The 27311-nt window shown below is 36.1% G+C and overlaps 1 protein-coding gene across 1 annotated transcript in view; it reads right to left on the bottom strand.

Moving 5' to 3' along the window:
- The window catches only part of PCDH15 (protocadherin related 15), a gene marked incomplete at its 5' end in the record, with an annotated part of 299765 nt that overhangs the window by 226811 nt on the left and 45643 nt on the right, over positions 1-27311 (bottom strand). Inside the window, one exon of the mRNA XM_007470315.1 lies at positions 25453-25585. Coding sequence (XP_007470377.1) covers positions 25453-25585 — 133 coding nt within the window. The remainder of the gene's footprint in view (positions 1-25452; positions 25586-27311) is intronic.

Below are 27311 nucleotides of genomic sequence, written 5' to 3'. Positions count from 1 at the left end.
CCTAACTTCAATATCAACAACAATATTCACTTATTAATTCAACAAATATTTATTGAATATCTACACTGTGTTAAGCACTGGGACTTCAGCAGAGAACAACACAGACAAAAATGTTTCCTTTGTGCAGCTTACACTGTAGTGTGGGAGCCAGAGAAAAAATAAAATAATTAATCAATTTATAGGTATTTATATAGAATATATTATATATAATTACTTATTTATATAGAATATATATTATAGTTATATATAATTTATATATGAAATTATATATATATAATTGACATATATTTATATAATACGGCTTTCAGATCCATATAAGTGCTACAAAAATATAAAACAATTCAGGAAGGACATACGGGAGGGTAGGGTGAGAGCTTGCACTTACAAAGAGGTTATCAGGAAAGCTATCATAAAAATGTAAAAATTTGGCAGGACAGGAATAAAGACATAGACATAGAGAATGGACTTGAGGACACAGAGAGGGGGAAGGGTAAGCTGGGACGAGGTAAGAGAGTAGCATGGACATATATACACTACCAAATGTAAAACAGATAGCTAGTGGGAAGCAGCTGAATAGCACAGGGAGATCAGCTAGGTGCTTTGTGATCACCTAGAGGGGTGGAATAGGGAGGGTGGGAGGGAGACACAAGAGGGAGGGGATATGGGGATACATACATATGTACAGCTGATTCATTTTGTTGCACAGCAGCAACTAACACAACATTGTAAAGCAATTATACTCCATAAAGATGTTAAAAAAAAACTGGCAAACGTTTGTAAAAGGTGAAAGAGCAAGTCGTGTGGGGAAGGGCCCTCCAGGTGGAGGGCAGAGCAAGTTAAAAGGTCCTGAGGTGGATACATGCCTCATGAGTTTGAGGAAGAGCAAGCACCTGGAAGACTTGCGCAGGTTTTGCTTGGCCTCAGGTAAACAACCTGAGTTATTTAACCTCAGGTTAAATGATTGAATCACGCTCACTTTGGATAGCTAGCAAGTAATGCAATTGAGTCATCGGTTTGCTGATACATGTTTACAGCATGTGAACTAAAATAAAGCAAGATTTTCCTTTATTATTGCTTGACAAATAGTATCTTTAAAGGGCTTCCCTGGTGGCGCAGTGGTTGAGAGTCCACCTGCAGATGCAGGGGACACGGGTTCGTGCCCCGGTCCGGGAAGATCCCACATGCCGTGGAGCGGCCGTGAGCCATGGTTGCTGAGCCTGTGTGTCCGCAGCCTGTGCTCCGCAACGGGAGAGGCCACAAGAGTATCTTTAAAGATTGAAGCAACTCTTCCTTCTAGTCTGCTCAAGCAGATTACCCACTGCATCTAAATTCAAGTCACCCATTTTTCAGAAGCACCAACAGGGACCCAAAAGGATTTATCTAAATAAGCAGCATGCTTAGAGACTGGAAAATAGGAATTTTGAAAAAGAAAACAAATCTTTTAAAAACTAATATTCTGTTCATGTTAAAGATGAACACAACCATCAAATACCATCTGGTAGAGTGCACTTTATGCACACAGAATGATTCTACACATTTCACAGGACGTTAAGACAAAGTACTTGCCCATAGGGATTCTAAAATAGATAAAATGAACATATTTAGATGGTCTTTTCTTTTCTTAGGCAAACAAGTTCTGATTTATGTTATTAAACTGCTTGAGAGCAGGAACTGAAGCTTTCAATTCAGGACAGCAGTTTTTCCAAAAATGTGTGTGCACTCCTGGGATTAAATTATTGGTCTTTTAACAAAGTAATAATGTTTATGAATATAGTTCAGTATGACTTAATCTTTATATTTTTATGCCAAGTAGTGTTTTGTCATTTATGATTCTGATATAAAATTTCCTAAGTTCATTTATGTAAAAAAGTCAGTTTATTCAATTTTTTTAAGTAAATAATATGCAAATACAGCACATTTGAAACTTAAAAATGCAGCCAATCTAGAATGACACTGTATTACATGAGCATATCCCTTAAGACCTTTCATCCTGTCCACTTATTATACTATATTTTGCTACTTCATTCACTTTCTCTCTTCCTATATGACTATGATTATTAACACTTTCTCCTCAGGTCTCTAGCTTATCCTACCCCATCTTTATTCTCAGCTGGTGATCCCGATTACTGTTTCACTGAGAAGACTGAAGCAATTTTCTGCAAGCACTCCGAATTTTATATATATATATATGTATATATACAATCCTGTAACTATACACTACATCTTTCCTCCTATTACTGATAATGTACTGTCTGATCTCCCATCTAGGGCAAGATATGGGGAAAGAGCTTTGCATTCTACTTTTTCTAATTGTTCTCTTCTCATCCTCTCTAAAATCATTTCAATCATATTTCTAAACCTCCCACAACTACTGCACTGAAACTGCTCTTTTCAACATCACCAATAAATTCCTTATTAGTAAAACCACTGATCAAATCACAATCCTTGTTTTTGCTTGTTTCTTAGCTTTGTTGGCCTATTTTTCATTGGACCTATCAGTAGCATAGACATTAGATCAGACACAACTGATCTCTGCCTTCTCCCTGATACAATTTCTACCCTTAGTTTCCAGGACACACATTCCTCTGGGTCTCCATTCCTGGTCCTCTTCTCCTCAGCAAAATTAGTCTTTGGATGTCTTTTACATTCACTCCCTTAAGAATCTCATCCAATCTCAAAGTTTTACACAGTATTTAAAAAGCTCAAGACTTCAAATGTATATTTTTAGTCCATATCTCTTCCCTAAAATCATACCCAACTCTCTACTCAATAGCTTCAATTACATGTCAAAAGACATTTCAAATTTAACATGTCCAAAACTGAATTACTCCTTTGACATTTTTTTTTACTCTGGTTAATGGAAAATCAATCCTTCTAGTTGCACAAGCCATATATTAGTAGTCTTGTTAACTTATGTCTTCCTTCCACATCCAATCATCAATGAATCCTGTAGTTTCTACCTGCAAAATACGAGGTTGAAACCTCTTCTCACCGTTCCCAGAAATATCACTCCAAGCCTAGTCTGGACTACTGAAATAAAATTTAAACTAATTTCCATAATTTCTTACATGCCTGCACCATGGACTATTCTCGATAGAGAATCTAGACTGTTCCTTTAAAATTTGAAGTGTATTCTTGACATTGCTCTACTCAAATTCTGCCATCAGTACTTGATTTCACTCAGAGTACTTATCTCCACACCTTCCCAATTACCTGATGGTTTCATTTCTACAATTTTCCTTCTCACTTACTTTATTCCGGTCCCACTAGTATCTTTGCTCTCCCTCAAGCATGCCAGGCAGGCCTGAACTTCAGGGTCTTTGTACTTGTACCTGAAATATTCTTCCCCAGATAACCAGGTGGTTCAACCTCTCTCACCTTCTTCAGCTCTTTGCTAATGTCATATCAGTGAAATCATCACTGATCAAATTGCAATCCCATGTACTCCCTCACCACTTTCCCTCCTGTATTTTTCCTCACAGCACTATCACCTTCTAAAATTCTATATAACTCATTTATGTATTTTGTGAATTTTCTTCTCCTACTAGAATGTAAGCTCCATGAAGTAAGATATGCTTTCTGCTTTGTTACTGATATGCCTTAGTACTTACAGTGTGGGCCCACCTTTGCACTTCCTGTGCCTGGGAGGATAAATTTAGTGCAATGAAGGAAGTAGGAAATGTAGTGCCCAGTTTTGTCTTATACTTCACTCAACTATATTTACAGTTAGAAAAATTATCTTGCTTTGATATCCATCTTACATACTCTGTGTCTGCCTCTCTCAATTTCTTCCAAACTCAAGACAGAAAAGAGAGGTGTGTGTGTGTGTGTGTGTGTGTGTGTGTGAATGTGTGTGTGCATGTTACTTTTATTCTACATCTTAAGAATAAATGCCTTATGTCAAAACATTCCAAAAGGGTATTAGTGAACATTTCATTAGAGCCAACTAGTATTTCACATATCTTTACCTCTAACCACCAGAAGATTTCCTTATTACATTAATAAATGTTCCACATGAATAATAAGGCTGAAATGAGAAGTTAAGGATAATGTGGATTGTATGAACAAAGTGTAAGGACCCAAGGAGTCCTTTGTCTTTTGGAACAGAACCCAAAAGTTGATTCCATGAGGGCTTCCCTGGTGGCGCAGTGCTTGAGAGTCCGCCTGCCGATGCAGGGGACGCGGGTTCGTGCCCCGTTTCGGGAGGATCCCACATGCCGCGGAGCGGCTGGGCCCGTGAGCCATGGCCGCTGAGCCTGCGCGTCCGGAGCCTGTGCTCCGCAAATGGGAGAGGCCACAACAGTGAGAGGCCCGCATAACGCAAGGAAAAAAAAAAAAAAAAAAAAAAGTTGATTCCATGAGTTCCACCTAATGATTCGGAGTTTCTTATTGCCTGATACTAACTAAATATTAACTGAGTTCTGTTGCTAAAATACTGTTCCGTTTGCCTAAGGTGAACTTAATTTGTAAGATGTTTTCAGATACATGAAAGGAAAATCTTACTTGCTAAAAAAATGTACATGTGTCGTAGTATTTGGCCTGAGACATACTTTTCTAAGCAGTAGCAAAGTTGTGACAGAGAACACTAATCATATTTTGCCACCACCTATTGGTAGCTACTTCATAATAGTCAAGAATAATCTAATTATTGTATAAAGACATTTGGCTCTGGCCAGTTTACAACATTCAACACTTGGTAATACACTGAATAGATACAATTCAGAAACATTTTAAAAGCTAAAATATATCTTTTTATAAGGTGGCTATTGTTCAGTTTTAAATAAATTGAAGTGCTTTTGTTGTTGTTGTTGTCTTCTTCAGGCTTATAAAGGTCCAGAGACCTACAAATCCTACACTTAAATTTTGCACTTTAGTGCCAGGGTTTCTCAAGTCCAACCTCAGAATCTACGTACAATTCTAACTAGCTAGTTTTCCCAGACTTCAGTACGTTAAAACCAGATTTATTTTCAAAATAATAGTGTTAATAGACCCAGGCAAACTGAATGAAGTAAGCATATAGCTAATGGTGTGACAGTATTGAGGGGAACAAGTAGAAAAATCTACCTTAAAAAAGATGTGATAAATTAGCATAAGGTCAGAGGTTAATTGTTAATCAAGCCTCAAATATCACAGTACCATCTGTTGATATAAATATGGAATCTAATTTAGGAACTAGTCACAGTATCCTGAGTTCAATAAGGCAAAAAAAAAAATTGTTTTGGGCAACTATTATAAACAAAATATTTAATGCTAGGAATCAGGGGTAAGTTATTCAATACAGTCCCCACCTTTGAGAAAATTCTTATCATTTATGACATAAATACTGAGAGTTAAATAATGTTTAGTATACTATGGTTAAGCATACACTTCTAAAAATAAACCAGAGCCAGTAATCACAAGATTAAGGGTCTAGTTCTAATTATCTCACTTTTAACTACCTGAACTGGGGTGTGTCATTGGACCTATATTCTCAACCATAATATATAATAGGAATAAATAACACTTGAAATATATATTCTATATAGTTGATGTAGAATCAAATGAAGCAATAAGACGTTTAGAAAATTCTAGAATTCTATTCAAATAAAAAGTATTGCTTAAGGAATTAATTTAAGTTGTAGCTAAGATCTTGGGATTTGGAGTAGAAAAAATTAGGAATGAAATCTGTCACTTATTAGCTACATAATTTTGGCCAAGTCACTAAACCTGTTTATGTCTCAGTGACTCCATGTACGATATTCAAATAAAATGGCATCTAACTCAGGGTTGCCGTGATGATTAAATGAAATAGCCCACATCTAGAATGCAGCTTAGTGCAGAGCATGTACTTAATAGTTACTATTGATGTTAATATTTAGAAAGATGAAAAATACATAATACAATTTAGAAAAAAATCTGTAAACTGTTGTTTTTCAAAGAGCATACCCTTCAGGTATCAGTAGGATTCATTCTTATAGATGACTGGACAATGTAGGACACATGATATGTTACCATATCAGCAAAATTTCTCCCTAACTACCTGAAGATTCATTTTTTCCGCTGTCTTACCTACAAAATTTGTCATCTACAATATTGCACGGCGACTTTAGCACTGCTTGTTCTCTCTCTCATCCATTTTACGTCTTACTAAATAGCAAAATAAATCTCCAGTAAATGTTTGAAAATGTATCAGAATGTTTGACCTTTGTTAATTAATCAATTGATCATGGAGGATCAAGGACAGGCTTGGGGCTGGGGCATAAGAAAATGATGAATAAATCAGTCATCAACACTTGGAGCTAAAAAGGACAAATTCAGTGGAATCCATGATTCATAAAAAACAATATCTAATATGCATTATTCTAAACCCATAAATATACTGTCAAGATTATCCTCTTACTATATTTCTGCAGTTGATATTTTCATTAAAAAATGAGTGAGAATGCTTTAAAATAAGGACTATCAGAAGAGACAAAGAAGGACACTACATAATGATTAAGGGATCGATCCAAGAAGAAGATATAACAATTGTAAATATTTATGCACCCAACATAGGAGCACCTCAATACATAAGGCAAAAACTAGCAGCCATAAAAGGGGAAATCGACAGTAACACATTCATAGTAGGGGACTTCAACACCCCACTTTCACCAATGGACAGATCATCCAAAATGAAAATAAATAAGGAAACACAAGCTTTAAATGATACATTAAACAGGATGGACTTAATTGATATTTATAGGACACTCCATCCAAAAACAACAGAATACACATTTTTCTCAAGTGCTCATGGAACATTCTCCAGGATAGATCATATCTTGGGTCACAAATCAAGCCTTGGTAAATTTAAGAAAATTGAAATTGTATCAAGTATCTTTTCCGACCACAACGCCATGAGACTAGATATCAATTATAGGAAAAGAGCTGTAAAAAATACAAACACATGGAGGCTAAACAATACACTACTTAATAACGAAGTGATCACTGAAGAAATCAAAGAGGAAATTAAAAAATACCTAGAAACAAATGACAATGGAGATACAACGACCCAAAACCTATGGGATGCAGCAAAAGCAGTTCTAAGAGGGAAGTTTATAGCAATACAAGCCCACCTTAAGAAGCAGGAAACATCTCGAATAAACAACCTAACCTTGCACCTCAAGCAATTAGAGAAAGAAGAACAAAAAAACCCCAGAGTTAGCAGAAGGAAAGAAATCATAAAAATCAGATCAGAAATAAATGAAAAAGAAATGAAGGAAACAATAGCAAAGATCAATAAAACTAAAAGCTGGTTCTTTGAGAAGATAAACAAAATAGATAAACCATTAGCCAGACTCATCAAGAAAAAAAGGGAGAAGACTCAAATCAATAGAATTAGAAATGAAAAAGGAGAAGTAACAACTGACACTGCAGAAATACAAAGGATCATGAGAGATTACTACAAGCAACTCTATGCCAATAAAATGGACAATCTGGAAGAAATGGACAAATTCTTAGAAATGCACAAACTACCAAGACTGAATCAGGAAGAAATAGAAAATATGAACAGACCAATCACAAACACTGAAATTGAAACTGTGATTAAAAATTCGTAACTTAAACCTATTCATGAGAAGCATCAATGAACCCGAACTGAGGGAAACTACAAAATAAGTGTACTGCAATCTTCAAAAGCATCAAGGAAGGATTGTTTCAGATTAAGGAGAGTACAGAGGCATGGCAACTAAAGGTCACCTGTGATCCTGGATTGGATCATTTTGCTATAAAGGACATTATTAGGGCAACTGGCAAAAGTTGAACGGAGTCAGAGGGTTAGATTGTAGTAAGGTATCAAAGTTACTTCCTAATTTTAATGGTTCTGTTGTGGTTATATATAAGGGACTATGCTTTTTATAGAAATGAGAAATTGTGTTTGGTGGTCATAGGACATCATGCTGATAACTTAGTCTCAAATGTTTTTGTACCATTCTTACAGTTTTTTCTGTAAGTGTATATTATTTTAAAAGAAAACATAAAATAAATATACACATATTTATGACAATGGCAAAACACATATATGTGTATTATGTATGTAGTTTATGTGTGAATATGTAAACATATGCATACACACATTTGTGCTTTATATAATTATATATGACCATGATATGATGGAAAAATATCGAAAATGATTTATATGATGAGGAAGTGCTGGAGAGCTAACTGGGGGAAAGGAGACAGAGAATGGAAAGTAAAGCAAAAATAGAAAATATAAAAGAAAGCTGCCATAAAAAGAACTAATATAATGTATGGATATGATTGCATTTATGAATATATACATATTAATTGTACAAATAAAACTAAACAAGGGAAAGGGAAGCATAAACATCTGGGGCATTTCCACTTGCTGTTTTTAGCACACCTTTGAATTTTTCTTTTTGATTCACAAAGGCGACTTGTATTCAAAATCACCCAACACATGCTGGTTAAGTTAGGAGAATTGTAGTGGCAATCAAATTTTGCTGCTCTAACCATTAGTTTATCAAAATCAAAATTGAACTACTTTTATTTGGGGATAGGTTGTAGGGAATAAGTCTGCTGCAAAGCTTACTTTTATTATGAAATAATTCTGCCTCTATCTCTGAAAGATGCTTCTTAATCTGGAATTTTTATTTTAACTTTTTTTCTTTTGTGTGAGTGAGGCAGGTGTGTAAGTAGAGAAGACTGCAGAAATGAAGACTTTTTCTTTCCTTTTTAAAACTGTTATGGGATTTTGTGGATCCATGTGAAATATAAAGTATTCAAAACTAGAACAGGAGATACTGAATTCTTCAGTTTTCTTAAGTAACTATTCTAATACAAATACTTTTTTTTTTAACCTAAAATAAACTGTTTTCTTAGCTCCAAATCAACCAATTCCTGGTAGTTAAGCATAGAATCACCATAGGCACTTCTCAACATCAATTGGATCTCCTGTTGTTTCTCCTAGAAAACTGACACCTATTAGCTGTTTATTGAGTATATCTCAGGAACACTGTTTTTGTTCCTTTCTATTTATCAGAATCTCAGGAAAATAACAGCATTTACATACTTAAGCCTTAATCAACAATAGCTGTTAGTATGTGAAGAAATAAACAGCTTCAAGGCATGCAATAAACTGAGGTTTATTTAAGAAACAGCACAGAGGATCATTTATTGCCAAGTTACTAAAGGTAATACTGATCACTGTTATTAAAATACCAGTAGCTTTCAAATAGTTGCCCAAGCAAGTATTCCACGTTCAAGCCCAGATTTCAAATTAGTCCATTTTTATTTAACTCTTAGGAAGAGCAGAATTGTTTACTTCTGGTTAATTAAAAAGAAAAACAAAAAATAAGAAACAAAAAAACCCTCTTTTTATCAAACAGGTTTAGAAACTGCTGACTTTTCTTTGGATCATACAAGAGTCTTCTGGCATGAAGTAAATGAAAATCACTTTCTACTAAAGTTATAAACTATTGTTTAAAAATTGTCTATAAGAAGCTGTTGATGAATGTAGGTCTTCACCATTTCTATAAAATACGATTAAAAGAGACCAAGGAGTATCAGTTGACTGTTACCTAGAAAACTAGAAAGTCCTCCATGGCTTTAAGAAAAGACATGATAGAAATAAGAGTAAAGATTAGAAATATAGCTGTAAATAGGGAAAAAAGATCCATTTGAAATGTCTCTTGCCCAGCTCTGCAAAATATGGCTTTATTACTGCTCTCAATGGCTTTATGGTTGTCCATAAAATTCCATTAAAGATAAAGATCTCATATTCTACTTTATTGCTTTGGTGACCATATTCCTCTAAGCCAGGGTTTCTAAGTTTTGGCAGCCATAATATCTTGGGCTGGTTAGTTCTGCATTACTCTGCCACTCACATCTTAGTTTAGAAAAGCATAGCAGTAAACCAATCATAAAGGCATAAAATTATTGGAACCAGAAAAAAAATCTCTGGAGGAAATGCTAAAATGAATCTTTATGAAATCTGTCCTTCCATTTCTAAATATATTTAAGCAGGATTTTTTTAAATTATGTTTTAATGTTTTTGGAATTTCTAGGGGATGTATATTGCATTTCATTACTTCAGTATCTTTTCTTTCAGAAAACTCTCTATCCATTTATTCCCCTTTACCTCATCTTGAGGCTGCATTACCCCAAGTCCTCATTTCAGATTTAATCAAGAATAAGATGAAAAAAACCCAGAATGTTATTTTATCATCTCTATGCCCTAATTACAGACTGCCTGAAAATAAAGTGTACACAGAGTTAAACAATACAAAGAGGGGCAAAACTGCCAGAGACTGATGACACTTGTCTGAAACCTTGGTTCTAAGAGCCTTTCTTGAAATCAGATCCACCTGACATTCCACAGACTTTCATTGATTACATAGTATATATTCCAAGCACTGTTCTAGTTACTGAAGATACAAGAGTGAATAAAACAGAGTCTGTCACTGTAGACCTAATATAATATTTGGCACAGTTGACATAATAAATAAGTAAGAGTGCACGCAGAGTGAAAGCAAATGGGGTAAAGTGGATATGAAGCACAGTGAGACGGTTATTGTTATTTTCCGTAAGGTGCTCAAGTAAGACCATTTTGCTAAGGGAGAATCAAGCGGAAACATACAGGAAGGGAAGAATGTGAATGTCTGGGAAAAGAGAACTTCAGACAGTGGAAACAATAAGTGAATGGGCCCTGAGGCGGGAGTCAGGCAGTGTGCAAGGAGGTCAATGAGACTGGAACAGAATTGCTGAGAGGATGAGAAGTAGGAAATCAGGTCAGGTAGGTGTCACAGGGACATCATCTTTCATCCTGGGTCATTTGGGAATCCATTGGATGATGTTCACAAAGAAGTGAAGCTATTTTAGGTAATTTTTCAAACAATTACTCTGTTTGTTGTGTAATAGACCAGAGAGGGGTGAGATTAAAGTCCAGTAGAAATCAATTGCAATAATCAAGGAAGAAGTTGATGGTGGCTAGTATCAGGAAGAAAGCGGTAAGAGTGAAAACAAACAGAACTCTGGAGATATTTTGGGATTGACTGGAAATAAGAGAGGGCTATGGAGAAAGAGAAAAGTCAGAGATCACTTGAAAGGTTTTGGCCTGAGAGTTTGGACAACTGAGGTTGCAATTTACCGAGAAGGAAAAATGAAAGAGGACCAGTTGTTTTCTTGGAATTAGGGGAAGAACCAGGTGTTGAGTAGAGAATACATTAATTTTGAGATGCTGTGATAACAGTATGATATGCCTCTCAAATCTCCCTTCAAAGAAAAAAGGAATTATTCCCCTATATGTTGGACATGTTGCCTACTGAGAAGCTTCAGTTGTCGGTCCTATTCAGAGAATACCTTTTCTTCTTCTCTTATTTAATTGAAGTATAGTTGATTTACAATGTTAATTTCTGCGGTACAGCAAAGTGATTCAGATATATAGATACACACACACATACACACACATACATATATATACACACACATTCTTTTTTTATATTCTTTTCCAACAATGCCTTTTCTGAAGAGAGCTTCCTTGCCCAAGGTCAGATTGCTTTCTGAGGCAACCTGTATCTGACTAATGCAAGTATATAAAAGGCCTACCTTTATATAAAGGCCAATATCAGCTCTAGAGCTTTCCAGGGGGGTCAGTGGAAGTCTTTATTGGTACTGCATTGAAGCTCAACTTCTCCCTAAACCTAATTCTGCTTTCTTCCTCTCCTTTCCACAGGAGTTAATTCCAAACCAATAAACATCCTACAACTCAATCTTTATCTCAAAGTCCGCTTCTATGGAAACTCAAACTAAGAGAGATTCTTATTTAATATCTAATGTGTGTGTGTGTGTGTGTGTGTGTGTGTGTGTGTGTGTGTGTGTGTGTATATCTTATAGTTGGACATGGGTCTAGAGTTTTAGAGCAGTGAGCTAAGCTGGAGATATGAATTAGAATTTATGAGAATATAACAATTTAAACCCGATAGAACAGATGAGATAACCTTAGGTGTGACTATAAACAGGAAAAGAGGAGGTTAGAAGTTTGAGCCCTGAGGCATGTCAACTTTTAAGAGTCAGGGTAATGAAGAGGAACCATCAGAATAGACTGGGATACAGCAGCCAGGGAAGGTGGGGGAAAATCCCAGGAGACTGGTGTACTGGAAGTCAAATAAATAAGTTTTTAAATAAGAAAGGAATTTTAACTCTATCACATCTTATTGATGGATAGAGTAAGATGAGGAATTGATTTGACAATGGAATGAGCATTGAGACCACAAAAAGAGCCATATCAATGGACTGGTGTTATTAAAATTCTGATTATAATGGGGTCAAGAAAGAATAGAGAGAAAATGATGATGACTTTCTCCAGGCAAGTGTGGATACCATCTTTGAGAAGTTTCTGCAGGGAAGGGAAACACAGAAATGGGTAAGTGGCTAGAGTGGTTTATCAAGGACATTTTTTGTTGTTGCTTTGTCTTTAATTGGGAGTTACTGTATCAGATTTTCATGTTAGTGAAAATGATCAGATAGAGTAAGAGACTCTTACATGCAGCAAGGTAAAAGGATGATTCTTGAGCAATATCCTTGAGCAATGCACATGATCTAGTGGAGTGCTTTCAGGTCAGCACAAAGGACACACACTTAAAAGGTGCTGTGTTTTTATTTTGCACTGGGCCTTGCAAACTGTAGCCAGTCCTACTCAAAGGATGGTCTATGGAGCAGTTTCATTCTGCAAAGTGCTTACTGGGGATCATGATGATACAAAAAAGGTAGAATAAATTTCTCCAGAGTAAAATTTAGAGTAGCTTAGAAAAATTTTAAGTGATTTGCCCAGGTGATTTACTATCTGTTGAATCTAATTAAAAAAAAAAAAGGCTGTATTCTTTGCTACTTGTATTTTTTTTCATTTTTTAAATAATTTATTTAAATGCATCTTTCATTACAGAGGCTTTAGAAGCATTGATATAGGATGCAAGTGAAGGAAACGGTTTAGATAGGAAGAAGGAGTGTTCATTTCTAATTACAGGATTAAAAACAAAACATAGGAATACAGGTGCAAAGAGGTTGGTAGACGGGGTGATGAAAGGCTGTAAAAGTCTTCAACCAAGTGTTTGATGAAAATACGGAGCAGGAGAGGTGCCAAAATAAAGCTGTTCTCCTTGCCCGTGAATCTCTGCCTCCAGGCTGAATACAAACCACAGATCATCACCTGCGTCCACCTGTCCCACTATCCACAGCACCTCTGCTTAATGAAGCTCAGTGATATCAGAAAAGACTATTTCATCTTATTAATTTATTTTAGGTACTTAATTACTTTCAAAAGAACTTGAGAATATGACTTTATTTCTTGCACCATAACAAGTTTTATAAGATACCAGTCTTCTTTGAGCAGAAAATAAGATAATTTTTACCCGTTTCCTATGTATCCTACTTCCTGTCAGAGTGTAGGTCAGAGAAAGAAGTAAAGTCTAACTCCACTGAAAATATAAATTTAAGTCAAAACCTAATCTCTTCTGGAGCAAAATCTCACATTTTTTTTTTATCATGTTTATTTCTTTCTTAAGCAAGGAAGGATCAAAGAAAAAATGATTTAGAAAATAGCTATTTAAATATATCAGACCTAGGATTCTCCTTCTGACACTTCTCTGGCTTCATGCCTATGAGCATATTATTGTCTATGGAAGATTTACACGAGGCTAAATTATGCCTTGGGAAGAGGAAGATACATATGTGAATAGAGAATACATAAAAAATGCATTTTCCTCACTTTTGGCAGCTTTGAATGCCTAGAGATGAAAAATCATCCCTAGATAATAGACATACCATAGTGTCAAGGACATCAAACTTTTTTTTGAAACTTAAACATATCAGAACATCTGCTTTAAAGGAGAAAAGTTTACACTAGAAATCAGATTTAATTTTTGCAAACAGTGGTTGCTTGGCATTGAGACATCTCTCTCTCTCTCTCTCTCTAAAATATATATTAACTATCTCCTATCTATTTATGTATGCTATCCTCCATATAAACTATAAATTATACTTTGGAATCAGGTAACCAATATCAGTGTTCAAATTATTTCAACTTCTATGACATTATTCTTTTGAGATAATGTTAATGATGAAATCTAGTACATCTGAAATCTAGTACAAGAAAAGATTAAAAAATGTATTTTCTACTATATGAAATAAAAATATAGGGGAAAATGAATGAGCTTTTTATTCCTCACACTTAACAAAATCAGGGCAACCTACTAAATAGAAGAAGTCATATATTATGAAATTGAACGGGAAATAGCCATCTTTCAGTCAATCTCCAGTGTTAATCTATATAGTAACACATCAGTGTTCAAAGAAAAGCTTCTTAGATGACAGAAGAGCAAATCTCCAGAAGATGTATCCAAAGTGATCCCCATAATATAAATGACACTGCAAAATCTACAGCACAGGGCTTATGATTCATGCACATTCGGCTGCAAAACATTCATGAATTATAAACTCCTGCATCATCTTCAAGGGAAAAATATATCCTATTTTACAAGAAATATTCATCAATAAAAGGAAAAAAAGAAGAAAAAAACTCTCAAAACTTCTAAAACGTTTCAAATATATCAGAAAAACAAATTAGCACCTGTTACAGGACCTGTTAATGCAGAGGGATGGCTTGCATTTCATTCATACTGTTCTGGAAATGGATCAATTCTGTAGTGAGATCAAGGCAGCACGAATTTTCCTCCAGGATGAAAAATACTAATTCTTTGAAGCATATAGTTTAAATTCTACAGCTTTTTGAAACTATTTTTTTTTTTTTGCAGTACGCGGGTCTCTCACTGTTGTGGCCTCTTCCATTGCAGAGCACAGGCTCCGGACGCGCAGGCTTACTGGCCTAGCCGCTCTGCGGCATGTGGGATCCTCCCGGAACCGGGCACGAACCCGCGTCCCCTGCATCAGCAGGCGGACTCTCAACCACTGCACCACAAGGGAAGCCCCTGAAACTATTTTTTAAATGAGAAAAATGGCTAAAGATGAAAAGAAAATGCATGTTGCAAGCTGACCAAAGCACCATCTTACACTTACACCCAAGTAGTTTCATTAGTAAAATGTATGTTTTTTTTCTCAGATGATCAGAGGTGGCAACATCTTACTTTTTGGTCTGCTTCACACCACTTTCTACTGTTTTCCTACTATTTGTGTCTGAGCTGTTTTACCTGCTTTGCAGTCTTCAGGAAGGAGAAGCCAGGAAAAGTGGTTCAAGCTGCCAGAGCCAGTCAGCTCACTGCTAAGTGGAACCAGAAGTTTAAAGCAGTGGTTAAATTGTTTTCCCAGTGTCAATGGACATTACATGTATAATATTTTCCTTCACTTTTGTAAAGCATCAAGAAGCAAAGAGAAGAAAATAAAATCAAGGCTGATCAAGCACACCTTAGAAAGAAAAGAATGATTAGCCTTGTGGGTAGATCTACTCTGCTATTAAAGGGATTGTTTGTAAGTCTGAGCACAACTGAAAGAAATAAATGAACTTCAATTTCTCGGAAAGGCAGAATTGAATAATAGTATATAGCCTCTATATCAGAAGAGATGGAATCCCCACTCGGCAACAGGGTTCTGTTTGACATTAGAAAAGTTACTGCTTTGTTGGGAGTATGAAAGATGAGGAAGCTTTCAAGTGCTTGGTGTACTTCCTGCCTGATAGTAGCACTCAGTTAAAAGTAGATGTTGATGCTATTATTATTAATATTGATGTCTTAGCCATCTATCTCTTGGGCTTTCTAAGTTTCACTTCGTTCTCAAACACAAGTGATCATTCCTTCTCAATGGAGGAACTAGTAAAATCATAAATTAGGTGAATATATTCTTTGGATTGTATCTGTTACCAAAGCTGTTGCCCCGGAATCATACCCCTGCCCCTCCCTTGAATGGAAACCAATTGCTCTTATCTAAGTTTCAGGAGGAAGCTGCAAAGAGCAAAATAAGAACTGCTTAGAATCAGCTAGGCCCCAAATGGTAGAAGACTTGACTTTCAGTAGACTTTGAGTCTCATTATATGCTCACTGTAATATATTAGCATGGTAAATGACACACTCATCAGCGCCATGACAGTAGACAATTGCTATGACAATGACTGCAAGAGCCCATACAAGGACTTAAAAGGAGTACTGCATCAGCTCCAGGTCCAAACCACAACCCTGTTCTTGGATAAGTCATGAATATTCCTCCCACTCTTTCTAAATCCCTCCCGTTTATTTCCACCCTCCTATATATTTGGTATCTCCACCTGAATTGGACTGAGACGTTGATCACTCTTTCCATTTCCCTACCTTTTACCTCGACCCTCCAATATATATGCTGTCTCTGCTCAAATTGGCTTGAGAAATTGATTTGCAAACTAAGTTCTCCCTTCTCCATTCTTTGGCCATTGAATAAAGCTTGTGCTGTTCCAGTCTCAGCTTTGTTTTCTTTATTGGCTATGCCAATCTGATCAGAAAAAGAAACTCCCTGGCGAGACAAGGGGTCTCAGCTGGGCTAGGACCCCCAGTACCTGTGCAGGTGACAAGTTTGGTAACATATCCATTCCTCCACATTTGATATTTCACTTTTCTACCCATTATTCCAAGTGCTCAGTACCTTCTTGCTCACTTTTACAATCTTAAATCTTAAATCTTAGTATGAGTTAACTGAAAAACAAAAATGGCAATGTTCATTCTTCTTGGAGAATAGGAATAAAAATACTATTAGTTAAGAACTTTTTTTTTTCATTTTAGGTATTGAGTTATGCAATTCACATGCTATCTCATTTAATCTTTGCTTCCCTACCCAAAAGACAACAACCTCCCCCGTTTCCCAAGCTCTTAAAATTCTGCTTTTTGATTATACCAAAGGATAAGTTAGTCCTTGTTATTTTATTTAATAAATATGTATTGACCTAATATAGGTACTTATATATACGAACTATACCTTAATAACTAATGTTGCTTCTGTTTTCAACTAGCTAATATGAGACCCAGAGCAGATAACAGAGAATTTTGACACAGTTTAAATAAATGATTCTTTATTTCAATTTAATATACTAAACTAACACTAAGTCTTAGGGGTGCAAAATACTTTTTACATTTTTTTTTCTTTTTTATATTTTATTTAAACATAATGGACTTTTTGTTAATTTGTTTGCTTGTTTTGTTTTTGAATGATACTCAACTGTGTATTACCAGGGTCAGAAACCTTTTTTTTCCCTTAAGTCATTAAAATGCTTGTAGGCCACCTGTGGTCTCTTCACATTATTCTTTATTTTTTTTGTTTTCTTGTTTCACTTTTATTTGTTTATATTTTATTAACAAACTTTTAAACATATAAAAACCATTCTGGGGCTTCCCTGGTGGCGCAGTGGTTGAGAGTCCGCCTGCTGATGCAGGGGACACGGGTTCGTGACCCGGTCCGGGAAGATCCCACATGCCGCGGAGCGGCTGGGCCCGTGAGCCATGGCCACTGAGCCTGCGCGTCTGGAGCCTGTGCTCCGCAATGGGAGAGGCCACAACAGTGAGAGGCCTGCGTACCGCAAAAAAAAACAAACAAAAAAACAAAAAAAATTCTCAGTTTACCAGGCATACAAACAGGCCACTTTGCCCAGAGGCTATAGTTTGTCAATTTGTGCTCTACTATATCTGTTCTTTATTTTTGAAAAACTCAAACACTGCCATCACTTCAAGTCACTTATTTTTCTACCACTGCTCATGTTCAGAAATATGTCCATGTGTCAATAAAATAGAGAACTGGTAGCAAAAAAAAAGGAGGGCAAGGAGAAAGACGTTTTAAATCAAGGAACAATTGCTAACACTTATTTTCCTCTAATCCCAATCCTTCACCCTTACAGGAACACGATGTGTACAAAGAGGGTCTTATCTTTACTCCATTTCCCATATATATGTTTGTTATCCATTTTGCAAAGTGTAATTGAACTTTCCTTTGGTATGACCTTACCAGCAACAGGTGAATGGATCATTTGATTCAAACTTGTTCATAACTAAGATTTGTTCTCTATAGTCAGTCATAAGCTTACTGCTGATAAATGGATATTTTGATTATTTGTAGAAGTATGAAAGAAACTAGGTTTTCCTTCTTGAATAAGCCATATTAGAAGCAATGTCAAGGCCTTGAAAATAATACATTTTATCATTTTGCTCGACCAGTAATGCAGGAGAGTATCACAACTAGGAATCTAGGAATGGAATGAGGCAGGTCCAGAGTTGATTGTTTTAAATGCCAAATGCTACAGGTTTGCACCTCCATGATATCTCCTAAATATTTTTTTCCCCTGTTCTTTCATTGTAGGTGCAAAAGTTAAGACTTGCATAATCCTTATACTCAGATCAAATAAGGAATCTCAACTTTTGGGTAACAAATTAACTGGTTTTATTTCTTCCAGGATGCTATCAGGCTATTGCATTGATCACCTCCATTTTTGGTGTGTAGTTGACTTCATCAATAATGTCTCAATTAAATCTATAACTCTTACTTAGCAAAACTGTCTCATTTTTATTTGTATGATGCATTCCTCTTTATTTTAAAACAAATTATGTTTCTGGGGACTTGGAGTAAGGAGAATGTGATCTTCTCACTCATTCATTTTTCTTCCTTTCAATATCACTCTGATGAGGGAATAGAAAGGTTAGAGAAGGACATAAAAGAATCGCCTGTACTGGATTGCACCAAATTATTGTGGACTGGTGCCAACAGACTCCACTGTTAAGGGACACGGCCCCAAGCAGCCATCTTAGGAATTGGTCATACCTTGAGAAATTCTTCCATATCTTTTACAGAACGCACAGTTGGTGGCTTCTTGCTGTATATCTTGGCGTGCATGGCTTTTTTCTCCACATGCTGCAGTCCCCTTAGTTTTTATTTATACTTAAAAGCCTCAACTCTGAAATCTGTGGACCTAGGCAGGATCCATCTCACCTACAACGCTGGAAAAAGTCTTCAAGGGAGCAGTTCATGCCCTCTTGCTGACTGCCCACTCCATCGTGACATCTCCTTCCAATGCCCTTTCCCTTGTAAATGCACTGACTCAAGTCTAATCAGCCATTCAATTAGAGAACTGGATGTCAGTCTCCCTTTCTTTCCTATGGATTTTCTTCTCTTAATCTAAGACTAAGAGAAACACTCAGTTACTAAACACTGGAGCACCAAAAAATTTACCCTCATCTATTTCTATGGTGAGGTTTTCCAAGACTGGTTGGGTATCTCCTACCTACCCTTGGAGAGTATTCTACCAAGAACCAAGAATTCTTTGAAGTAGAATCTGGGAATTTAATTTTTTTTTTTCCTCAAATGTGCTTCATCCAGGTTATAATCTAAATTCTATTCTATATCCTCTATGTTAGAAAGGATAATAACAATTACTTTTTCCTTTAACTACTTCTTCCTGAGACCATTATACTAAATCATATCTTCTCTCAACCTTTAGTATTTTTTACCCTCATATAACACCATAAAATTAACCTTCAGAAAACACAGAACTAATGTAATATAAAACATATCCACCCCCTAAAATATGGGAAAAGAATAAAATTTAATAGTTTTTCTATAGCCTAACCCACAATATTGTGATATAGTAGATAGAGCTAAAACAGAAAAAAACTACTCTGGCTCACAAATCTTGCTGTTTCTGAGATGCAGTTTCCTCATTTGCCAGATAATGAAGATAATAATATCTAATATTGGCCTATTTATTAGGGTCAGGGTGATGGCTGTAAGGGAGCAAAATTTGTCACTCCAGAGTGTGTCTCATTGGCATAAGTATTAATTTAGGTTGATTACTTTTAAGACCCAAAAAACTCAGGAAGAGCCTTTGACCTTCCCTCTAACTGCCTTAAAGAATGTAGATAGAGGACCTGTTCCAGGATGGAAGCTACCCCATCAATAACTATAGTATGAACTAGGTGTGTAGACAGAGACGAACATAGCAAAGTCTGTTAAAATTCCTCTCTGTGTCCCACTGTCTCTGCCTCATCCAGCAAACATTTATTTACCAAACATTTGCTCTTCCATATCCATGTGTATAGCCTTCCTCGTCTCTGAAGTCTCAAACCACTAACCCCAACATTTTCTTTTGTCATTAGTTGAAGATGGTATTTAAGATGAGGGTTTCAGCTATTTTGGTGAGTTACTCAGTTTTCCTGGGTCTCTTCCATGTATAAGTGTTAGTAAAATTTTTTTTGATTCTCTCCCATTAATCTGTCTCATGTCAATTTAATTCTCAGACCAGCCAGAAGGAACTGGAATGGTAAAAGAAAATTTCTTCCTCTCCAACATGACCAAATGACATGATGCATTATACATATGTTGAAGAGATATAACTTTTTTAGCAGGTTAAGGTAACTGACTTTCCATAATGTAATCACAAGTTATAAGCAAAAGCTTAAAAATAAAAGCAAATAAAGTATTGAGAAATATTATGGTAGAAAACAAGGACAATTAATAAGTTGAATTAAGAGAACTTATAAAACATTCTGATTTGTCAAATTCTACTGAATCAACCAAAATTTTTAATTTATTTATTTTTTTTTTCTTTGCGGTACGCGGGCCTCTCACTGTTGTGGCCTCTCCTGTTGCGGAGCACAGGCTCCAGACGCGCAGGCTCAGCGGCCATGGTTCACGGGCCCAGCCGCTCTGTGGCATGTGGGATCCTCCTGGACCGGGGCACGAACCCGTGTCCCCTGCATCGGCAGGTGGACTCTCAACCACTGTGCCACCAGGGAGGCCCCAACCAAAATGTTTTAAATGTATGTTTTAGTTTGTTATTTAAAACAACAGACATGCACAGGATTTGGTATTTGGACAATTAACTTTTAACCTTCCATCTTTAAGAATGGACTATATGAAATATGTGCAAATCAACTATTTCTAAAAAGGTTGTTTATCAGTAAGCTGATTTTAAGGAGCATATATATTTTCTCTTTGTCCAGAAAGTGAAATAGGCAATACTCTGCAGTCGGGGTAGGGGTGAGGGTGATTGATAGATGGAGACTTCTGAATGCTGAACAATGGTTATCAGCCAAACCATAAAGTGGCCTCAGTGTGGAAAGAGTACCTGTCCCCTAACAGCTTGAGTAGGATAAAGAACAGAAAATGGAGAACTTGCAGGGATACTTCAAGCACATAGGCACAGTGGGTAAGCACATAAATGTTTAACCATAATTCTTAGGATTTTGTCCTATCTTTACAGCTTCTTAGCACAATGAGCTTGAAAAAAGAGCCGTTTACTTTTTGTGGCTCGGTTTCTGCATTTGTAAAGTTATGATGATAATAACAATAGATCGAACTGCTTTGGGTTTTTATAATAATTAAATGGGAAAACATGTGTTAAAGTATACATATTTATTTATTTATATATTTTAGTATTCAAAATAAATATTTTGAAAATATTGGCAGTCCCTTCATAGGGAAAATAAGACATCCCTGCCTCACTGAATTTTACCATGAACTTGTGGAATTATTCGCCTATGTGAAGATTATACATTCTTGACCTATTAACTCAGAAGTATCCATGTGAATTTCTTTGGCTATGGGGAGAAAATACATGGATAGATATTACATGCATCACTCCTGGGTAACAGCAAATAACTAGGTTTTGTTTTTTATTCTGTTGTGCTGTGTTCTGTTTTCTACAGCAAGCACTGCCCTCAGTCAAGAGATCAGTAAAATTCTAGACAGAGGCTGTTTCATCAGTCTGAGTTGTAGCATGTAACAGTCACTGCCAACTAGTGATGGGCATAGAATGTGAAATTTGGCAACAAAAACCTAGCTATTTTAACTGATTCACAATTTAGTACTTAAAAGTGGAGTGTGCCATAACAAACACCCAAAAAATAAATAGCAGTGACATCAAGAGAGAGGAAGGTAGTGAGGAAACTGTTATTGGATGCTGTCAGGATGGGAAATCATGTTAAGCAGTAATGAATCATTTAGCAAAACTGTTGTTTGCAGTAACTTGGAAAGCAAAAGCTGTACGAAAGGCAGTCATGGCTCTTGACATCAGACTTAACCATGTAATTAGTGTCTGCCTCTAGTGGAAGGATCACACACGATTAACCCACCAGCAGCCTTGTGACTTGGTTTGGTGGATGAAATGTGGGCAGAAGGGTCCTGTGTCACTTCTGGGAGAAACATTATGAGAGGGCATATGGTTTACTGTGCCTCTTTTTTCACTCTGTCAAAAGAACAACAGTGCCACAGATAAAGGCTGAAGTTGAGTGAAAGTGATGAACAGAGCTGGAACTGATTCATGATGGACATAACAGTGTGAGTAGGAAATAAACTTTTCAGTTATAAATTGTTGAAATTTTGAGTGTGAGTGTGTGTGCATAATATAAACCTAGCTGTCCTTACCGAGACGATAAGGAAACAACTTAAATAGTGCCTGCCCCATTAAGTTACACTTAAGTGTTATTATATAACTATTATTATCATATGAGTATGAAAATGATGGTGATGGTATAAGAAGATTCTGTATGTAAGAAAGGATTATTCTAATGGTAATAGGGCTGAGTCAAACACTCAAAGAGAATGTGAGCTATAAATTATAAGGGTAACTTGGATGGAAACAATGCTCTTGTAAAGATAAATAAAAAGCTGAGACTTACTGTATTTGGGTATAATACATAGTCCTATTTGGTAGCATTGGCTCATCTTTAGAGTGATGAAAGTAGATCAAAATTTCAAGGGACAAAGATGCAAGAAGCTGTTGGAGTCAACACATTTTAGTGATTTAAATCTTGGAGGAAATTGGCTCCATATGGAGGTGTATTATGGTAAAAGTTTAAAAACTGGCTCTGGACTGCAGGGTACTGATTTGTTGCATTTGCTAATTTCTGTGGCATAAATACACCCACCACGGCCAATTGCAAGCTATCAATGTGACAGAACTCAACACGAAGCTGGGGAGAAATGCACACAACTTGCTGTCACGATCTCAGAGCCCGCTCTGGCTCCAGCACACCAGTCTTACAGGCTTCACTGGCAGGTCAGAATTACAAAGGAGGAGCATGCTTAAGAGCAAGACCTAACCAAATCTGGAAGAAAAAACCCCACCTAATACTAACCCTGATCAGCATAAGTTCGAAAATTAAGAGTTCTGGGTAACATTTTCCTCCACTAAATGCCATCAATACAGCAGCCAGGCAAAACAGCCTTAACAGGCTGAGGAAAATCACAGTCTCCCAAACAACTTTTAGATAGAATGAAAGGAAAATACCTACAAGGGGAAAGGAAGTGGGGGGTGAACAAGGATTATTCTCTGAAAAGAAACCACTTTGATCTCAGTCAAAACAGATTATTTTGAAGTCAGTTTGCTGTTATCTTCGAAAATATATTTCCCCACAAATCTTGTCTTTCTAAATTGAGCTATGAGTCAGCAGTGGGTAGTGCCGTGTGTGAAAAAGAGAGGATGTAGCCAGACGTACCTCTAACGCATTCTGTTATTACAAGTCTTTGGAAGAGTAATTTGATGGAAGTTTTTCAACTTTTAGGTCACTAGTTTAAATTCAGTCTCAGTTGATCAGGAGCAAAAGTGTAAGGTTGGTAGCCTGTGAAAAAATGCCTTGATGGTGTCACCCTAGTTCTAATAGAGACTGCCACTGTAATTGGCACCCTTTATTTTGCTTCTACCAGAAGCACAAAGGGTGAATAGAAATGTCATTTCAAGTATTTTCTCAGATTTTGTACTAGAGATATTTGAGATATGAAAAAGGCCAACTCCTTTTCATCTTTAACTCACAGGTAGAATTATTCTCCTATAATATGGTACCTAGATATTTCTGGTATTTATTGAAACAAAACCTGAGCCAGCTTACAGGTAAAAATATATCTTACTCATAGAAAGTTAAATTATACAAAGGCACATTTTTAAGAAATATTTAAACGTAAAACATGTAAAATTTCTTGGCCTGAACTTACAAATCTAAGATTTATTTTTCTTTTCTTCTTGTTTAAACAAAATAAATCCCCATATATGTAAAGGAGGATTTTCATTATTCTGTAAAGGTACTTGTCTTCATATTTGGTTTTCCATATTTTTTATCATTTTCATGACTTAACTAAATGTTTTCTTCCTCCTAAAGAAACTATAGGTTTGTTTTCTTTTATTTTGACCATTAAAATCCCCCAAATTTCCTTATTACTAATATGTCTACTTTCATATAATTTTGTTTCCCATCTTTTAATAGTAAATGAACAACAAAAGCAAATTGTCTCTAGTTGCCTGGAAAAAAGCAACAAAATAAATACGAGAGCAGAGGCAAAGAAAGTATCTGGTAATGTCAACCAAATTTTTGGCAGCCTCAGATAATGAGTGGGATATAATGGAATGAACCTTGTTTTGGAAATAATGATAATTCAATCAGCTGAGTTAGGCCTCATTTAATTTCTGTAAGGTTCACTTTCCACATCTAGATAATGAGGTTGGTATGTTTCATTATTTTTTACATTCTTTCTAGTACAAACATTCTATGGAATCTTCATTTTTATATCATCAGGGTTTGAGTGAGAGGGTATCTGTATTCAGATGGCATTGAGCAAAAGATGCCTCGTGTCACCTCATTTGATGGTAAAGATCGATGCTGGGATTTTCTTAAATCATCACATTTAAAATCTCTCTTAACCTTCAAGGCCAGCTTCCTGAATTCTCATGTCAACACCTCCTGCCATTTCCATATAACACCAGGAGATGATAAATCCTCCGTCCTCTGAACATCCATAGGTAAAATAATATGTCATGTAATGGCCCTTATGATTTTTATGGTAAGTGACAGTTATTATCAACACCACATGTAGCCCAACTTGAAGCTGTAGATTCAGTTGAAAATACAGCATTTTCTAGCCAAATGTGCCTTAGTTAGAAATGTATAAATTGAGAAAATCAAGGTATGATTCTGCAAGTAACTCATATGCCCATGAATCTGGAGCTGCAAATGGAAATATCACCTAAAGCTACCCCATTCATCGAAACAAATAAACTGAGGCACAGCAATTACAAGATTTGCCCATGGACATAGAATAAAATTGTCTGCCTCAGCGATAGAATGCCTACCATCAGCCGGTGAATCTAAAGTCATTTTCTATACAGAACACTGCAGCAAAAATAAATCCTGCTGGGGCAAAGGAATCCAAGACAGAAAGTAATAGTCAGCTGCAGACCCTTTGGATGCAAAGTACAAAATATTCAAGTGCATGTTTCCAATCCCTTCATTATCTCTTGTAATGATTGCAGCTAATCCCTGCCAGCGAACATTAGTTCTTCAACAGTGGCAATCAATAGATTAGCTGTGAAAACCCTCCAACCATATTATCCCTGCTTTCCTTTCCAGATGGAATTTTCATTCACTAGAGTGTAAGCAGACATGTGAGGTTTTCTCCCCCACCATGCACAGATATAAACCCATTAGCCTTCAAGGTTGTCGCTAATATTTTACACGTATATAAGGAGCATACCTGTAGATTTAATAAAACAGCGCCGACCCTCATGGCCTCACTGATTTCAAGGCTATACATCAGCTGCGGGAAGCGAGGAGGGCTTTGATTATTTGGAGGAAGCACTTCAATGTACACAGTGCAGATGGAGTGCCTGCACAGAAAGAGAAGCAAACAAGAGGGTTAAAAATCTACATCACGGGGCTTCCCTGGTGGCGCAGTGCTTGAGAGTCCGCCTGCCGATGCAGGAGACGCGGGTTCGTGCCCCGTTTCGGGAAGATCCCACATGCCGCGGAGCGGCTGGGCCCGTGAGCCATGGCCACTGAGCCTGCGCGTCCGGAGCCTGTGCTCCGCAAATGGGAGAGGCCACGACAGTGAGAGGCCCGCATAACGCAAGGAAAAAAAAAAAAAAAAAATCTACATCACATTTAATGACAGATTGAATTTGATATTCTGTTATTGGGTCTACAGGAGAGGAAATTCTGAATTTTTATAGGAAATAATTAAATAATTCAAAATGAAAGGATGGAAAAATAAAGCTACCACCAAAAGATGATGTTTTTATGAAATTATCTTAGTAAAAGGAAAAAAAATGCCTCAGGTACATGTTTTTCCTACTTAGATTAATAGTGTGAATTAAAAAGGAATAGCTGTACAAATAAAGCTAATAAATTAACTTGACTTCTGACTTTATTTTGTAATGCTTCTCTAATAGCAAAAAAATATTCTATAAATATCTGGTAATAAGAGTTGGTCTTGGGGCTCTCTTCCTATTAAACCAGAGAGAGAGTGATTAAAATAACACAAAAAACAAAATATGGGCTGTGTTTTATTAGTTTTGTTGCTGACATCAATGGCTTAATGAAATGCATATCAAGAGTCAGGATCATAAAGTAATCACTGTGTAAAATAGTTGCAAACAAAACCAAAGCTGTTTTTAAGTCTTCTTTAAGAGTTTAATATAAAAATTGAAGCCTTAGATTGATAGGCATTGTTTTTGAGGGATAAAAATATATTCTACTATTATAAGGACAAAAACATTAGCATTGACATAATCAACTTTTTTGATATGTCTAAACTCTGAAATTTCTTTACACAGCAAAAGCTGAAGATGTTCAAGGTTGGTACAGAAGAAACACTGGCAAAAATATATCAATGAGACCCGCGAATTTACAAAGTTAGTCTTCTATCTTGAAGAACATACCACCACTGCCTGAGTTGTATGCTTTAAACTTATTTTAACAAAATATGTTAAAACTTATTTTAACTTGTATGCTTTAAACTTATTTTAACAAAATGTCTTTTTATTCAAAACACATTTCTTACCATTTCTATTTGGGGGCTAGAATCTTCTTAAAGTAGCCCAAAGCTCTTTGCATTAAGTGCATCAATTAAAAGACATGGTCACCAAAAACATTTTTCTGAGATTATTCTATAATAGTTTACTTTGAAAAGCCCTTAAGAGAAATACAGATGATAGGCACTGAAAACGATTTTTTAGCTTATCACCTTATATCACCTTATATTATGCCTAAGTCCAAACTGTTTCTGAACATATTCTCAGTAGAATAGATACCTATAGAATATTAAGCACCTCTACGAAGCTGCAGTGACTTTAAAAAATTTCATACTTAAATTTATCACAATATTGTTCCAAAGTAATCTCATTTTAAATTAAAATCTCTTAGACTTCATAATCAGTTAAAGTATCTGCATTCTTTCTTGCTCTGATTTTATCTCATTATTAAAATTTGCCAATAAAATTAACCAAAATATAATTGCTTTTCTTTTCAATTTTGTTTTACAACTTGTGCTTTAAGGATAAAATGTTTAAAGTAGATTAAAATGGATGATGAAATGCTGCTTATAAACTTAGAGGT

This window comes from Lipotes vexillifer, unplaced genomic scaffold (genome assembly GCF_000442215.2).
Source record: "Lipotes vexillifer unplaced genomic scaffold, Lipotes_vexillifer_v1.1 scaffold690, whole genome shotgun sequence".
Taxonomy (NCBI): Eukaryota; Metazoa; Chordata; class Mammalia; order Artiodactyla; family Lipotidae; genus Lipotes; species Lipotes vexillifer.
Note: the sequence above shows the minus strand (reverse complement) of the source record. Positions and strands in the feature narration are given on the sequence as shown.